The sequence below is a fragment of the Salvelinus namaycush genome, chromosome 2 (assembly GCF_016432855.1).
Source record: "Salvelinus namaycush isolate Seneca chromosome 2, SaNama_1.0, whole genome shotgun sequence".
Lineage (NCBI taxonomy): Eukaryota > Metazoa > Chordata > Actinopteri > Salmoniformes > Salmonidae > Salvelinus > Salvelinus namaycush.
Window position 1 is genome coordinate 72,786,264 of NC_052308.1, and position 17,256 is coordinate 72,803,519.

Consider the following 17,256-nt stretch of genomic DNA (forward strand, 5'->3'; position numbering starts at 1 on the left):
TGTTTTCCAAGATGGCGACTCCGGTGTATACACCGTTTGTGTTCCTCCTGTTATTATTTCAAAGCGGCGTTTGGGGCTTTCCCGTCCGTCAAACACCCCAAGAAAGTCCGACATGTGGATACAAGGTACGTCTATAGTTCCTATCCCTATTGTGGTGAATAAAAACGCAAATGTAACACTTAAAACTGTATTGGTATAGCAGCTTTGATAAACTTCTTCACTGTTTCCAGGTTTAGCCGATTTCAAACACTTTCATTTTCGTGTAGAGACCACAGTAGCAGAAGTTATATTCCTGGCATAACAGATTTTTACTTCCACATAAAACGTGAAATGGAAGCTACAAATCACATTCGATCTAGCCAGTGTTGCACTAAGTCTGGTCTTGCACTGTTATCATTGGTGGTTTAATTAAATTACAATTACAACGTTACAATTTTTGTAAAGCTAAGTAGCCTCTGATATGCCTCTCCTTCCCATAACATTAGCCCACCAGCTAAAATCCCTAATTATTTTCCCATTGTGTGTACTACACATCCTAGTCATGTCATGCTACCAAGCCTGGGATGTTGAACGTGCATCTGGTGCCCCACACCCACGACGACGTCGGCTGGCTCAAGACCGTGGACCAATACTTTTATGGCGGTCTGTACCCCCCCCATCTATCATGTGGCTCACATCGACACACACAAACACACTCATAAACAGCTATGTCATAGGTCAAGGTGGTAGTTAAAAGTTAAACTGACCCATTGTTAAAACCATAGTTGTGAGGCTTTTATTATATTTTATTATAGGCATACATAACACCTACAATAACCTAGAATCACATGGTTTTACAGTTCAAACCTCATGACTGGGTGGATGTGAACCGCATGATAGATGTTGTATCATGTGTGCATACGTGTTATCACGGGTGTGTGTGGTGTGTGTGTGTGTGTGTGTGTGTGTGTGTGTGTGTGTGTGTGTGTGTCTAACCTGTGTATGTAACCTGCCTGTCGTCGTTCCAGACCGTAATGACATCCAGCACGCGGGGGTGCAGTACATTCTGGACTCTGTGGTGGACCAGCTGCTGAAGAACCCTGACAGACGCTTCATCTACGTAGAGACAGCCTTCTTCTACCGCTGGTGGAAACAACAGACTGATGACATGCAGAACACTGTCAAACAGCTAGTCAATGAGGGTGAGCCCAGAGAGGGGTTATAGAGCCTTTATAAAACATGTCAGGAAGAAGTTATAAAGCTGTAGAGTCCACCTTCTACCGCTGGTGAAGGAGCCAGTCAGACAGCAGGTTAATGAGAGGAGGGATGTAGGTGTTATAAAGATGTAGAGTCCACCTTCTACCGCTGGTGAAGGAGCCAGTCAGACAGCAGGTTAATGAGAGGAGGGATGTAGGTGTTATAAAGATGTAGAGTCCACCTTCTACCGCTGGTGAAGGAGCCAGTCAGACAGCAGGTTAATGAGAGGAGGGATGTAGTTGTTATAAAGATGTAGAGTCCACCTTCTACCGCTGGTGAAGGAGCCAGTCAGACAGCAGGTTAATGAGAGGAGGGATGTAGGTGTTATAAAGATGTAGAGTCCACCTTCTACCGCTGGTGAAGGAGCCAGTCAGACAGCAGGTTAATGAGAGGAGGGATGTAGGTGTTATAAAGATGTAGAGTCCACCTTCTACCGCTGGTGAAGGAGCCAGTCAGACAGCAGGTTAATGAGAGGAGGGATGTAGGTGTTATAAAGATGTAGAGTCCACCTTCTACCGCTGGTGAAGGAGCCAGTCAGACAGCAGGTTAATGAGAGGAGGGATGTAGGTGTTATAAAGATGTAGAGTCCACCTTCTACCGCTGGTGAAGGAGCCAGTCAGACAGCAGGTTAATGAGAGGAGGGATGTAGGTGTTATAAAGATGTAGAGTCCACCTTCTACCGCTGGTGAAGGAGCCAGTCAGACAGCAGGTTAATGAGAGGAGGGATGTAGGTGTTATAAAGATGTAGAGTCCACCTTCTACCGCTGGTGAAGGAGCCAGTCAGACAGCAGGTTAATGAGAGGAGGGATGTAGGTGTTATAAAGATGTAGAGTCCACCTTCTACCGCTGGTGAAGGAGCCAGTCAGACAGCAGGTTAATGAGAGGAGGGATGTAGGTGTTATAAAGATGTAGAGTCCACCTTCTACCGCTGGTGAAGGAGCCAGTCAGACAGCAGGTTAATGAGAGGAGGGATGTAGGTGTTATAAAGATGTAGAGTCCACCTTCTACCGCTGGTGAAGGAGCCAGTCAGACAGCAGGTTAATGAGAGGAGGGATGTAGGTGTTATAAAGATGTAGAGTCCACCTTCTACCGCTGGTGAAGGAGCCAGTCAGACAGCAGGTTAATGAGAGGAGGGATGTAGGTGTTATAAAGATGTAGAGTCCACCTTCTACCGCTGGTGAAGGAGCCAGTCAGACAGCAGGTTAATGAGAGGAGGGATGTAGGTGTTATAAAGATGTAGAGTCCACCTTCTACCGCTGGTGAAGGAGCCAGTCAGACAGCAGGTTAATGAGAGGAGGGATGTAGGTGTTATAAAGATGTAGAGTCCACCTTCTACCGCTGGTGAAGGAGCCAGTCAGACAGCAGGTTAATGAGAGGAGGGATGTAGGTGTTATAAAGATGTAGAGTCCACCTTCTACCGCTGGTGAAGGAGCCAGTCAGACAGCAGGTTAATGAGAGGAGGGATGTAGGTGTTATAAAGATGTAGAGTCCACCTTCTACCGCTGGTGAAGGAGCCAGTCAGACAGCAGGTTAATGAGAGGAGGGATGTAGGTGTTATAAAGATGTAGAGTCCACCTTCTACCGCTGGTGAAGGAGCCAGTCAGACAGCAGGTTAATGAGAGGAGGGATGTAGGTGTTATAAAGATGTAGAGTCCACCTTCTACCGCTGGTGAAGGAGCCAGTCAGACAGCAGGTTAATGAGAGGAGGGATGTAGGTGTTATAAAGATGTAGAGTCCACCTTCTACCGCTGGTGAAGGAGCCAGTCAGACAGCAGGTTAATGAGAGGAGGGATGTAGGTGTTATAAAGATGTAGAGTCCACCTTCTACCGCTGGTGAAGGAGCCAGTCAGACAGCAGGTTAATGAGAGGAGGGATGTAGGTGTTATAAAGATGTAGAGTCCACCTTCTACCGCTGGTGAAGGAGCCAGTCAGACAGCAGGTTAATGAGAGGAGGGATGTAGGTGTTATAAAGATGTAGAGTCCACCTTCTACCGCTGGTGAAGGAGCCAGTCAGACAGCAGGTTAATGAGAGGAGGGATGTAGGTGTTATAAAGATGTAGAGTCCACCTTCTACCGCTGGTGAAGGAGCCAGTCAGACAGCAGGTTAATGAGAGGAGGGATGTAGGTGTTATAAAGATGTAGAGTCCACCTTCTACCGCTGGTGAAGGAGCCAGTCAGACAGCAGGTTAATGAGAGGAGGGATGTAGGTGTTATAAAGATGTAGAGTCCACCTTCTACCGCTGGTGAAGGAGCCAGTCAGACAGCAGGTTAATGAGAGGAGGGATGTAGGATGTTATAAAGATGTAGAGTCCACCTTCTACCGCTGGTGAAGGAGCCAGTCAGACAGCAGGTTAATGAGAGGAGGGATGTAGGTGTTATAAAGATGTAGAGTCCACCTTCTACCGCTGGTGAAGGAGCCAGTCAGACAGCAGGTTAATGAGAGGAGGGATGTAGGTGTTATAAAGATGTAGAGTCCACCTTCTACCGCTGGTGAAGGAGCCAGTCAGACAGCAGGTTAATGAGAGGAGGGATGTAGGTGTTATAAAGATGTAGAGTCCACCTTCTACCGCTGGTGAAGGAGCCAGTCAGACAGCAGGTTAATGAGAGGAGGGATGTAGGTGTTATAAAGATGTAGAGTCCACCTTCTACCGCTGGTGAAGGAGCCAGTCAGACAGCAGGTTAATGAGAGGAGGGATGTAGGTGTTATAAAGATGTAGAGTCCACCTTCTACCGCTGGTGAAGGAGCCAGTCAGACAGCAGGTTAATGAGAGGAGGGATGTAGGTGTTATAAAGATGTAGAGTCCACCTTCTACCGCTGGTGAAGGAGCCAGTCAGACAGCAGGTTAATGAGAGGAGGGATGTAGGTGTTATAAAGATGTAGAGTCCACCTTCTACCGCTGGTGAAGGAGCCAGTCAGACAGCAGGTTAATGAGAGGAGGGATGTAGGTGTTATAAAGATGTAGAGTCCACCTTCTACCGCTGGTGAAGGAGCCAGTCAGACAGCAGGTTAATGAGAGGAGGGATGTAGGTGTTATAAAGATGTAGAGTCCACCTTCTACCGCTGGTGAAGGAGCCAGTCAGACAGCAGGTTAATGAGAGGAGGGATGTAGGTGTTATAAAGATGTAGAGTCCACCTTCTACCGCTGGTGAAGGAGCCAGTCAGACAGCAGGTTAATGAGAGGAGGGATGTAGGTGTTATAAAGATGTAGAGTCCACCTTCTACCGCTGGTGAAGGAGCCAGTCAGACAGCAGGTTAATGAGAGGAGGGATGTAGGTGTTATAAAGATGTAGAGTCCACCTTCTACCGCTGGTGAAGGAGCCAGTCAGACAGCAGGTTAATGAGAGGAGGGATGTAGGTGTTATAAAGATGTAGAGTCCACCTTCTACCGCTGGTGAAGGAGCCAGTCAGACAGCAGGTTAATGAGAGGAGGGATGTAGGTGTTATAAAGATGTAGAGTCCACCTTCTACCGCTGGTGAAGGAGCCAGTCAGACAGCAGGTTAATGAGAGGAGGGATGTAGGTGTTATAAAGATGTAGAGTCCACCTTCTACCGCTGGTGAAGGAGCCAGTCAGACAGCAGGTTAATGAGAGGAGGGATGTAGGTGTTATAAAGATGTAGAGTCCACCTTCTACCGCTGGTGAAGGAGCCAGTCAGACAGCAGGTTAATGAGAGGAGGGATGTAGGTGTTATAAAGATGTAGAGTCCACCTTCTACCGCTGGTGAAGGAGCCAGTCAGACAGCAGGTTAATGAGAGGAGGGATGTAGGTGTTATAAAGATGTAGAGTCCACCTTCTACCGCTGGTGAAGGAGCCAGTCAGACAGCAGGTTAATGAGAGGAGGGATGTAGGTGTTATAAAGATGTAGAGTCCACCTTCTACCGCTGGTGAAGGAGCCAGTCAGACAGCAGGTTAATGAGAGGAGGGATGTAGGTGTTATAAAGATGTAGAGTCCACCTTCTACCGCTGGTGAAGGAGCCAGTCAGACAGCAGGTTAATGAGAGGAGGGATGTAGGTGTTATAAAGATGTAGAGTCCACCTTCTACCGCTGGTGAAGGAGCCAGTCAGACAGCAGGTTAATGAGAGGAGGGATGTAGGTGTTATAAAGATGTAGAGTCCACCTTCTACCGCTGGTGAAGGAGCCAGTCAGACAGCAGGTTAATGAGAGGAGGGATGTAGGTGTTATAAAGATGTAGAGTCCACCTTCTACCGCTGGTGAAGGAGCCAGTCAGACAGCAGGTTAATGAGAGGAGGGATGTAGGTGTTATAAAGATGTAGAGTCCACCTTCTACCGCTGGTGAAGGAGCCAGTCAGACAGCAGGTTAATGAGAGGAGGGATGTAGGTGTTATAAAGATGTAGAGTCCACCTTCTACCGCTGGTGAAGGAGCCAGTCAGACAGCAGGTTAATGAGAGGAGGGATGTAGGTGTTATAAAGATGTAGAGTCCACCTTCTACCTGCTGGTGAAGGAGCCAGTCAGACAGCAGGTTAATGAGAGGAGGGATGTAGGTGTTATAAAGATGTAGAGTCCACCTTCTACCGCTGGTGAAGGAGCCAGTCAGACAGCAGGTTAATGAGAGGAGGGATGTAGGTGTTATAAAGATGTAGAGTCCACCTTCTACCGCTGGTGAAGGAGCCAGTCAGACAGCAGGTTAATGAGAGGAGGGATGTAGGTGTTATAAAGATGTAGAGTCCACCTTCTACCGCTGGTGAAGGAGCCAGTCAGACAGCAGGTTAATGAGAGGAGGGATGTAGGTGTGATAAAGCATCTCTCTCACCTGAGTGTGACTGCTATTGGTGGTGTTATTGAACAGATGTAAATTGCTATTCAGAGGTTATAAACAGTTATAACCCCTTTAACCTGTGATTAAGTCATATTACGTTAAATAAATCTTTATTGCTGTTTTCATCACTTTTGTCCCCCTCCGTCCTCTCAGGGCGGTTGGAGTTTGTGAACGGGGGCTGGTGTATGAGTGACGAGGCCACCACCCACTACAGTGCAGTCATAGACCAGATGACTATGGGCCTGCGGTTCCTCAACGATACGTTCGGACACTGCGGTCGCCCCCGCGTCGCCTGGCACATCGACCCCTTCGGACACGCCCGCGAGCACGCCTCCATGTTCGCACAGGTACGGGTCGTATTCATTAGTGCACACAGTAATGTTTCTTATTACTGGTTGGTCCCTCCCTGTTTTGGCCAGTTTGGTTCCTACTGAATACAACCCACAATCTCCTGTCTTTTTTCCTACCTCACAATATCCTGTCTGTCAGACTTTCTCTGTCTATTCTTGCCCAGGTAAATCTCTTCCACTCCAATTCCATCATGTCTTAATCCATTGTCTGAATAGATCTAGTACAACCATCCAAGACTCTCGTCTGTTGAAAGGTTGTCAGTGTCAGAAGGTTCTTGTGGGCTCCCAAGTTGGGAATAGAAGTGGGGCAAAACAAATGTAGTCAAAGTTTTCCATGTCAGAAATAACACGATACGAGTCTCCCTCATCTTTCCATTCAGTTCAAAGGTCAGAGGGACGATTAGCATCCTTACTGTGTTTATTGTATTGAATGGGTGGCAGGTAGCCTAGCGGTTAGTGTTGAGCCTTGGCCCAGTAACCTAAAGGTTGCTGGTTTGAATACCCGAGCCGAGAAGGTAAAACATTTAGAAGGCACCAAACTCAAATTTTCTCCAGGCGGCACCATACTACCATGGATGACCCTGTAAAACAACACATTTCACTGCACCTACCCGGTGTGTGGGACAAGAAACCATGTTGTTGTGTGTGTTGTATTGACTGATGGTTCTCTGTTCTAGATGGGTTATGACGGCTTCTTCTTTGGTCGTCTGGACTACCAGGATCGTAGCAGGAGGATGGTAGCCAGGGAACAGGAGATGTTGTGGAGGGCCAGCGAGAGCCTCACCCCCCCTATGGCTGACCTCTTCACTGGTACTGACCTTTGACCTTCAACCTCTAGCAATATAGCAACAGCTTCACGTAGTCGTTCCATTAGATATTTTCTGTCATATTGCTCACAACCTATTCAGTTTTTGCAATAGACCTGGGATATCCCATATTTCTTCATCAATATTACTCTTTCCCTTTCGGCACTAACATCTGTCCTCTCTCCCCCCTCAAGTGTAGTCTATAGTCTAACACCCGTCTCCCCGGTCAATGTTTAGATGGGATACAGCTTGTGTCAAATTGACGTCAAAAGTGTAAGTTCCCCTAACCTGCTACGAAAAGTCAATTTTGACGAAAGCTGTATCCCTTCTAGACAAAACCCCTCTCCCTTCATCAATACTGATCTCACCTTCAACCCCTGACCCCTAGCCACCGCTGTAGCCTAACCCAGCTCCCTCTCCCATAGGTATCTTCCCTAACAGGTACGACCCTCCCGACGGCTTCTGTTGAGACCAGTCATGTGATCAATCCTGACCTCCCACCTATGAACCCTGACCCCTAGCACCCCAGTAGCCTAACCCAGCCCCCTCTCCTCCAGGTATCCTCCCTAACGGGTACAACCCTCCGGAGGGATTCTGTTGGGACCAGTCATGTGACGATCCACCAATCAGAGACGACCCTGATCTGGAGGACTATAATGTTGACGATGTGGTGACCAGGTTCCTCCGCATCGCACAGGCACAGGTTAGAGATGACACACATATACAGGTCGTTCACACACACACAGGTTAGTCATAATAATAACACACTCTCTCTCTTCTCCCCTGCACCAGGCATTGGTGTATAAAACCAACCACATCATAATGACTATGGGGTCAGACTTCCAGTATGAGAACGCCAACCTGTGGTATAAGAACCTGGACAAGCTCATTCGCTACGTCAACCAGAAGCAGAGTAACGGCTCTGAAGTCAACGTTCTCTACTCTACACCCTCCTGTTACCTACAGGAGCTACACAGGGCTAACCTCACATGGTACTATACCACTATATTAACTATATGATGCTGTTAGAATACTATACTAAACTATGTTTAGCTAGTCAGAGTAACGGCTCTGAAGTCAACGTTCTCTACTCTACACCCTCCTGTTACCTACAGGAGCTACACAGGGCTAACCTCACATGGTACTATACCACTATATTAACTATATGATGCTGTTAGAATACTATACTAAACTATGTTTAGCTAGTCAGAGTAATGGCTCTGAAGTCAATGTTCTCTACTCCCTCCTGTTACCTTAAATTATGTACAGGTCATTTAAATGTTCTCTCTCTCTCCACCACCCCTGACCCCCCCCCCCCCCGACCCCCCCGCCAGGCCTCTAAAAGGGGATGATTTCTTCCCCTATGCTGACTCAGCTCATGACTTCTGGACAGGATATTTCACCAGCCGTCCAGCCCTGAAACGCTATGAGAGGATCAGCAACAGCTACCTGCAGGTACACTACTCAAACCTCAGACAATGGCTTTGTCTGAAAGCCTCAAAACCGTGATGTGTCATGGATAAGTTGTGACTGACTGACTGATCTACAAGTCATATTGAGCAGTTATTGATGATGTAAGGTGATTTGTAGATTAGTCAGTCTCGACGTGCCTTTAAAGTTGGCTGTATGTCGAACGCGGCCATTGATTCCTCCTCATTGGAGGAGGAGGTCGAAGGGGAGGGACTTGGAGCCTCTTCTCCAATGAGCTTTCCAGAGGGAGGTGAGGAATCATGGATTTGACAGCTTGTACACTTTTCATACAAAGCCACCAGACATTCACTCAGGGATGACAGTTGAGTAGTCCCACACTGAGGCCATGTCTGGAGACTTGGTTAATGCATCATTCCTCTCCTCTGGTTTCACAGACGTGTAATCAGCTGGAGGTCCTTGGTGGTCCCATCTCAAGGAAAGGTCCCTTTGGAGCTGGAGACAGTGACACCCTGAGTAAGTGCCTAGTGTACACACTTTCATCACATTCAAGTGCACTACTTCATCATCACTACATGAGTTGACTAAGCCTAGTGGCAGTCAGACACTGTTTCAATGTCCATACTAGCCTCCTTATTAATACTGGCATCCTTCTTATTAATACTGGCCTCCTTCTTATTAATACTGGCCTCCTTATTAATACTGGCCTCCTTCTTATTAATACTGGCCTCCTTATTAATACTGGCATCCTTCTTATTAATACTGGCCTCCTTATTAATACTAGCACCCTTCTTATTAATGCTAGCCTCCTTCTTATTAATGCTAGCCTCCTTCTTATTAATACTAGCCTCCTTCTTATTAATACTGGCCTCCTTCTTATTAATACTGGCCTCCTTCTTATTAATACTAGCCTCATTCTTATTAATACTAGCCTCCTTCTTATTAATACTGGCATCCTTCTTATTAATACTGGCCTCCTTATTAATACTAGCACCCTTCTTATTAATGCTAGCCTCCTTCTTATTAATGCTAGCCTCCTTCTTATTAATACTAGCCTCCTTCTTATTAATACTGGCCTCCTTCTTATTAATACTGGCCTCCTTCTTATTAATACTGGCCTCCTTCTTATTAATACTGGCCTCCTTCTTATTAATACTGGCCTCCTTCTTATTAATACTAGCCTCCTTCTTATTAATACTAGCCTCCTTCTTATTAATACTAGCCTCCTTCTTATTAATACTGGCCTCCTTCTTATTAATACTGGCCTCCTTCTTATTAATACTGGCCTCCTTCTTATTAATACTGGCCTCCTTCTTATTAATACTGGCCTCCTTCTTATTAATACTGGCCTCCTTCTTATTAATACTGGCCTCCTTCTTATTAATACTGGCCTCCTTCTTATTAATACTGGCCTCCTTATTAATACTGGCCTCCTTATTAATACTAGCCTCCTTCTTATTAATGCTAGCCTCCTTCTTATTAATACTAGCCTCCTTATTAATACTGGCCTCCTTCTTATTAATACTGGCCTCCTTCTTATTAATACTGGCCTCCTTATTAATACTGGCCTCCTTCTTATTAATACTAGCCTCCTTCTTATTAATACTGGCCTCCTTCTTATTAATACTGGCCTCCTTCTTATTAATACTGGCCTCCTTCTTATTAATACTGGCCTCCTTCTTATTAATACTAGCCTCCTTATTAATACTAGCCTCCTTATTAATACTGGCATCCTTCTTATTAATACTGGCCTCCTTATTAATACTGGCCTCCTTCTTATTAATACTAGCCTCCTTATTAATACTAGCCTCCTTCTTATTAATACTGGCATCCTTCTTATTAATACTAGCCTCTTTCTTATTAATACTAGCCTCTTTCTTATTAATACTAGCATCCTTCTTATTAATAAGCTTGAAGCGGATTAGAGGACGGCAAGGTTGACAGGGAGTGTTCTGTGTTGTGATTGGTAGAAAAGGCCATGGCAGTGGCTCAGCATCACGACGCTGTATCCGGGACTGAAAAGCAACACGTTGCTAACGACTATGCTAGGAGACTGGCCAACGGCTGGGCACACTGCCAGGTACCTACCGTGTGTGTGTGTGTGTTCTTTCTATTGATCCATACAGTCTCTCTTATTAGATTAACTGTGTATGATTGACTCTCCATCTGTCTCTCCCCAGTGTGTGGAGGACTATAGGACACAGACTAAATAAAGAATATTACTGTACAGTGTGTAACCTCTCTCATCCCCTCTGTCCCAGGTGTTGGTCAGTAACACTCTATCCTCTCTGAGTGGATCATCTGCTCCTCGTGTTTACTGTGAACACCTCAACATCAGTGTGTGTCCCCTCACAGAGACCAGCAAGAAGGTAACACGCACACGGGTACACTCACAATCCTCTTTGGTTCCGTGAAGTTAAATTCCGTTTTCCATGTTTCTCTGTCAGTTCTCAGTGAACGTGTACAACCCTCTAGCTCGTCCAGTCAGTTGGCCAGTCAGACTGCCAGTCAACGGGACAGCCTACAGTATCTCAGATCCTAAGGGCAAGGCTGTGGACAGTCAGGTTGGTCTGTCTGTTCTGATAATGGTTGTCATATGTAGTTGTTCAATAACCTTTGTTATGACAGTTATGTAATTGTGTGTGTATTTGCGTTTTGTGTACGACTTGTGTGTTTGTCCGTTCCGTAACCCCCCCCCCCCCCCCCCCCCCCACTCTATCCCCACCCCCTCAGGTGGTCCCAGTGTCCCAGGCCACAGCGGCGGTGCGAAGGGGCAGGGGGTACGCTGTCAACGAGCTGTTGTTCCAGGTTCAGGCCCCTCCCCTGGGCTACAGCACCTACTCTGTCTCCCTGCTTCAGAACGGGCCTCCATCTCCACAGTCCTCTCCACTGCCCAGGGCTCCCAAGGCTGTACAGAACAAGGTCTGGGTCTTATGCCTGTACACAAACTTACTTTCTACTATGAAAGCAAATATTTGATGTATTGATATCATGTCATCAATGGAGACGAATATTCCAAAATGTATAATGTCTCCATTAATGAAGACATATCAATGTATAAACTCAGTTGGAAAAGGGTTGTTTTTAGGTTTGGAAAAGTATTGTATCTAGGTTTTTAGGTTTGGATGTCACCTGTTCTGTCAATTTGACGTGTCTCCTCTAGTTTCTCAGGGTGACCTTTGACCCAGAGACGGGTCTCCTCAGCAGCCTCAGTAACCTGGAGACACAACAGACTGTCAAACTGTCACAGAACTTCTACTGGTCCGTACTACTTACTCTCTACCTCTCCATTTCTCTCTACCCTTCCCTCTCTCTACCTCTCCATTTCTCTCTACCACTCCTTCCTATTCTCTATACCCTTCCCTAATTATTTCTCCCTCAGTCTCTCTCCCCATCCTTCCCTTCTTCTTTACTCTCACTGTGTGCTAGCATTGTTACATTGAGGGATTTTCTGTCATCTTTGCTCTGTGTGTGTTTCTCCAGGTACAACGCCAGCGATGGTAACAACTCAGAGAGTATTCAGATGTCAGGGGCCTACATCTTCAGACCGAACACCTCTACCCCCTTCATCATCAGCAAGACGGCTAAGATAGAAACACTACAGGTACCTACTACATCATACTTCATGTAGTGTATTTACTTGCATGTGTTTCAATAATTCAATATGCAGAAGACCCACTAAACATTCAAGAGATTCATTCCAGTCATCTCAATTTCTTGTCTCCGCCTTAACCCCCTCCTCCTGTCTTATGCCCCCCTCCTCCCCATCAGAATTCCGTGGTGCAGGAGGTGAGACAGTGGTTCAGTCCCTGGGTCTCTCAGGTGGTCCGTCTCTACACAGACAGCAGGGCTCTAGAACTGGAGTGGACTGTAGGCCCGGTGCCTATAGGGTGAGGAAGGGGCTCAGAGCCACATGGGGCCTGGTCACAGATAATACACTGGAAGGAGAATGGCGTGTTATTGAGACAGCCTGTGCATGTCTGGCAGTAGGAGTGAGTCTTTAACAGACTAGAAAGTATTCCTGTACCATAGATCATAGTGTATCATGTTCTCTCCACCCCCCCCCCCCCTTCTCTCTTTCTGTCCCCCCCTTCTCTCTCCACCCCCCCCCCCCCCCCCATTCTCTCTCTGCCCCCCCCCCCCCCCCCCTTCTCTCTTTCTGCCCCCCCTCAGTGATGACCTGGGTAAAGAGGTGATAAGTCGTCTAGACAGCAGCATCAACTCCTCTGGTGTCTTCTACACAGACTCTAATGGCAGAGAGGTGCTGCAGAGACGGTGAGGAACCTGTGTGTGTGTTTACCAAATCTATGCATCAGTATGTGTTGATGGAGTACTGTATTCCAGTAGTATGTGTTCAGACACATACAGTATACACCCTAATGCGTTGTATATCTGTCTCTGACAGGAAAGACTACCGCCCCACGTGGAACCTGAGGCAGTCTGAGCCAATTGCTGGCAACTACTATCCAATCAACTCTAGAGCTTACATTAAGGTGTGTTTAATTGGTCATACACCCATGTCTGCCACTCCCTCTTCCTTCTCATGATCATGCACTTTCCTTTCCTCTTTTCCTCTTCCCACTTAGTTTATTTTTCTGCGGTAGCCTTCTGGTTCAAAACGCTTGACTCTCCCTCCTGTTCTCTTCACTCTGTTTTACAAATTCATGTGATATTATCTGACAATAGTAAATCGTGACTTACTGTCATGAGAATTATTAATCCCAATGATAATAACAATCAATAGCTTTGACCAATCCCCGAGGTTTGTAAGACCATGGGTTTAATAATAATTAGGCAAAGACTCAGCTTATGCAAAAGGTTAGTACAGTTTATTCACGAGAACGTTCTCCCGTCCACAATACAAAGACATCCATTTTATAGCAGCACACAAACAGCAGATATCATACACACATACATACACACCAACAGTAGGTATCCTACGCACATACTAAATCAATACCCAGCCGACAAAGATTAGGGACCGTGAAAAGCACTCCCTGTCCTCTCCCAAATCTCTGTGGCCCATAGCCAAGGTCGGCACCGAAGCTTGCTCAGACAGTCTGTGTTTAAGATACTATAGAAACATATTGTACAGATATATTGTTTTACCCTAATTCTGACTAAAACAACACACATAATTACAATAAATGTTACTGATTAAAACTACACACATTAATAATAATTTTATGATTCTAATCAATTTCATACAATTATATGGTTTCAGGGTGGAATATTCTAATCATTCATTTATAAATTCCATCAACACTTACACTGTGTGTGTGCAGGATGACAAGGACCAGCTGACTGTAGTGACGGACCGTTCTCAGGGAGGCGGCAGCATTCAGGATGGATCACTGGAGATCATGGTAACATACACACACACTCTCATTTTTCATGTGTTAGCTTTTTGGCATCAAAGACATCTGTTGTGTTTCACACATCTCACCTCTTTCCTCCGGCTCCACACCTTGTCTATCTTTGTGCCTCACATTTATCACTGTCACATCTGACAGCTCCACCGTAGGTTGCTGTACGATGACGTCCGGGGTGTAGGTGAGCCCCTCAATGAGACGTCTGACATTTACCCAGAAGGCCTGGTGGTTCGTGGTCGCCTCCTCCTCTCCCTCAGCCCCCCTGCCACGGCCGCTGACACACACCGCCCCCTAGCACAGGAAGTGGTACTGCAGCCTCTCATCACGTTCACCGACGGAGAGCTGCACCCTAGTACCAGGCTGGAGGTGAGAGATGGGCTCTATCTCAAATGATTCTTTCTTCAAGTTCTCCTTGCCTCTTTATCAACTGTATTGGAGAAGGTCCCGCCCCTCAGGCCTTCTTCTCCAATGGATTTTGAGAAAGAGGTGAGGAATCTAGGAAAGGAGGAGGCTGATTGAGGAACAGTTATCAGCCCTGCAGATGAAATACGTGTCACTTTGGACTATTGAAATTAACCCTGTTTAACTATTTCCCCCCCTTAGTTCTCTGGCCTACAGGCAGTGCTGCCCCCTGCTGTTCACCTGTTGACAGTGTCTCAGTGGGACCAGGACTCAGTGCTGCTCAGACTGGAGCATCAGTACCAAGCCTCAGAGAGCAAGGAGCATTCCCAGCCTGTTACTGTTAATCTGCAGGTTAGTGATATGTAACACTGTATATACACACACACCATACAGAGACTGTGGTTCTAAGGCTGGAGCACCAGCAGCAAGCCCAGGAGAGCAAGGAGCATTCAGTCTCACTGTCAGGTTAGTGGTGAACACACGCACAGTGCTGCTCAGACTGGAGCATCAGTATCGGGCTAGGGAGAGCAAGATGAACTGTCAACCTACAGGTTCAGAACTCACACACGTATGCATATGACCCATAAACAAAGTGAAACCTTTTACTAATACCATACATTCCTGTCTCAATGTTATGTAACAACTGTTATTCACAAGTTAATTCATTTCAAACCACTTTGAAAACAATGTAGATATTGAAGTTACTGGCAGATGGTCCAGTCACTCACACACTGCTCTCTCTGTAGAAGCTGTTCTCCACTCTGGACGTGCTGGGCGTGTCCGAGATGAACCTGTCAGCCAATCAGTGGAAGGATGAGATGACGCGTCTGGACTGGAAGGCGGAGTCAGGTACACATCACACAGGTCTAACAAACTCCTTCAACTCTGCTTCCTCAGCCCTCTAGGACGAGTGAAGACCGCTGACCTGCTTTATTGTAGCGATTCCATTGTGAAACTGGGCTTGTTGCTCTGTTCATTGCATTGTGAAACTGGGCTTGTTGCTCTGTTCATTGCATTGTGAAACTGGGCTTGTTGCTCTGTTCATTGCATTGTGAAACTGGGCTTGTTGCTCTGTTCATTCCATTGTGAAACTGGGCTTGTTGCTCTGTTCATTGCATTGTGAAACTGGGCTTGTTGCTCTGTTCATTGCATTGTGAAACTGGGCTTGTTGCTCTGTTCATTGCATTGTGAAACTGGGCTTGTTGCTCTGTTCATTGCATTGTGAAACTGGGCTTGTTGCTCTGTTCATTGCATTGTGAAACTGGGCTTGTTGCTCTGTTCATTGCATTGTGAAACTGGGCTTGTTGCTCTGTTCATTGCATTGTGAAACTGGGCTTGTTGCTCTGTTCATTGCATTGTGAAACTGGGCTTGTTGCTCTGTTCATTGCATTGTGAAACTGGGCTTGTTGCTCTGTTCATTGCATTGTGAAACTGGGCTTGTTGCTCTGTTCATTGCATTGTGAAACTGGGCTTGTTGCTCTGTTCATTGCATTGTGAAACTGGGCTTGTTGCTCTGTTCATTGCATTGTGAAACTGGGCTTGTTGCTCTGTTCATTGCATTGTGAAACTGGGCTTGTTGCTCTGTTCATTGCATTGTGAAACTGGGCTTGTTGCTCTGTTCATTCCATTGTGAAACTGGGCTTGTTGCTCTGTTCATTGCATTGTGAAACTGGGCTTGTTGCTCTGTTCATTGCATTGTGAAACTGGGCTTGTTGCTCTGTTCATTGCATTGTGAAACTGGGCTTGTTGCTCTGTTCATTGCATTGTGAAACTGGGCTTGTTGCTCTGTTCATTGCATTGTGAAACTGGGCTTGTTGCTCTGTTCATTGCATTGTGAAACTGGGCTTGTTGCTCTGTTCATTGCATTGTGAAACTGGGCTTGTTGCTCTGTTCATTGCATTGTGAAACTAGGCTTGTTGCTCTGTTCATTGCATTGTGAAACTGGGCTTGTTGCTCTGTTCATTGCATTGTGAAACTGGGCTTGTTGCTCTGTTCATTGCATTGTGAAACTGGGCTTGTTGCTCTGTTCATTGCATTGTGAAACTGGGCTTGTTGCTCTGTTCATTGCATTGTGAAACTGGGCTTGTTGCTCTGTTCATTGCATTGTGAAACTGGGCTTGTTGCTCTGTTCATTGCATTGTGAAACTGGGCTTGTTGCTCTGTTCATTGCATTGTGAAACTGGGCTTGTTGCTCTGTTCATTGCATTGTGAAACTGGGCTTGTTGCTCTGTTCATTGCATTGTGAAACTGGGCTTGTTGCTCTGTTCATTGCATTGTGAAACTGGGCTTGTTGCTCTGTTCATTGCATTGTGAAACTGGGCTTGTTGCTCTGTTCATTGCATTGTGAAACTGGGCTTGTTGCTCTGTTCATTGCATTGTGAAACTGGGCTTGTTGCTCTGTTCATTGCATTGTGAAACTGGGCTTGTTGCTCTGTTCATTGCATTGTGAAACTGGGCTTGTTGCTCTGTTCATTGCATTGTGAAACTGGGCTTGTTGCTCTGTTCATTGCATTGTGAAACTGGGCTTGTTGCTCTGTTCATTGCATTGTGAAACTGGGCTTGTTGCTCTGTTCATTGCATTGTGAAACTGGGCTTGTTGCTCTGTTCATTGCATTGTGAAACTGGGCTTGTTGCTCTGTTCATTGCATTGTGAAACTGGGCTTGTTGCTCTGTTCATTGCATTGTGAAACTGGGCTTGTTGCTCTGTTCATTGCATTGTGAAACTGGGCTTGTTGCTCTGTTCATTGCATTGTGAAACTGGGCTTGTTGCTCTGTTCATTGCATTGTGAAACTGGGCTTGTTGCTCTGTTCATTGCATTGTGAAACTGGGCTTGTTGCTCTGTTCATTGCATTGTGAAACTGGGCTTGTTGCTCTGTTCATT

General features: G+C 46.2%; 1 protein-coding gene across 1 annotated transcript in view; it reads left to right on the plus strand.

Moving 5' to 3' along the window:
- Positions 1-17,256, plus strand: part of LOC120018105 (lysosomal alpha-mannosidase-like) — an 18,452-nt gene continuing 1,196 nt past the window's right edge. The window contains exons 1-22 of the mRNA XM_038961097.1: positions 1-125; positions 540-642; positions 1,008-1,181; positions 6,170-6,363; positions 7,044-7,176; positions 7,730-7,875; positions 7,965-8,164; positions 8,507-8,627; positions 9,038-9,116; positions 10,571-10,680; positions 10,862-10,969; positions 11,048-11,164; positions 11,334-11,522; positions 11,764-11,861; positions 12,084-12,204; positions 12,372-12,490; positions 12,774-12,875; positions 13,006-13,093; positions 13,886-13,966; positions 14,114-14,338; positions 14,576-14,725; positions 15,121-15,223. Of these exons, the coding sequence (XP_038817025.1) occupies positions 12-125; positions 540-642; positions 1,008-1,181; positions 6,170-6,363; positions 7,044-7,176; positions 7,730-7,875; positions 7,965-8,164; positions 8,507-8,627; positions 9,038-9,116; positions 10,571-10,680; positions 10,862-10,969; positions 11,048-11,164; positions 11,334-11,522; positions 11,764-11,861; positions 12,084-12,204; positions 12,372-12,490; positions 12,774-12,875; positions 13,006-13,093; positions 13,886-13,966; positions 14,114-14,338; positions 14,576-14,725; positions 15,121-15,223 (2,875 nt within the window). The 5' untranslated portion in view covers positions 1-11. The remainder of the gene's footprint in view (positions 126-539; positions 643-1,007; positions 1,182-6,169; positions 6,364-7,043; positions 7,177-7,729; positions 7,876-7,964; positions 8,165-8,506; positions 8,628-9,037; positions 9,117-10,570; positions 10,681-10,861; positions 10,970-11,047; positions 11,165-11,333; positions 11,523-11,763; positions 11,862-12,083; positions 12,205-12,371; positions 12,491-12,773; positions 12,876-13,005; positions 13,094-13,885; positions 13,967-14,113; positions 14,339-14,575; positions 14,726-15,120; positions 15,224-17,256) is intronic.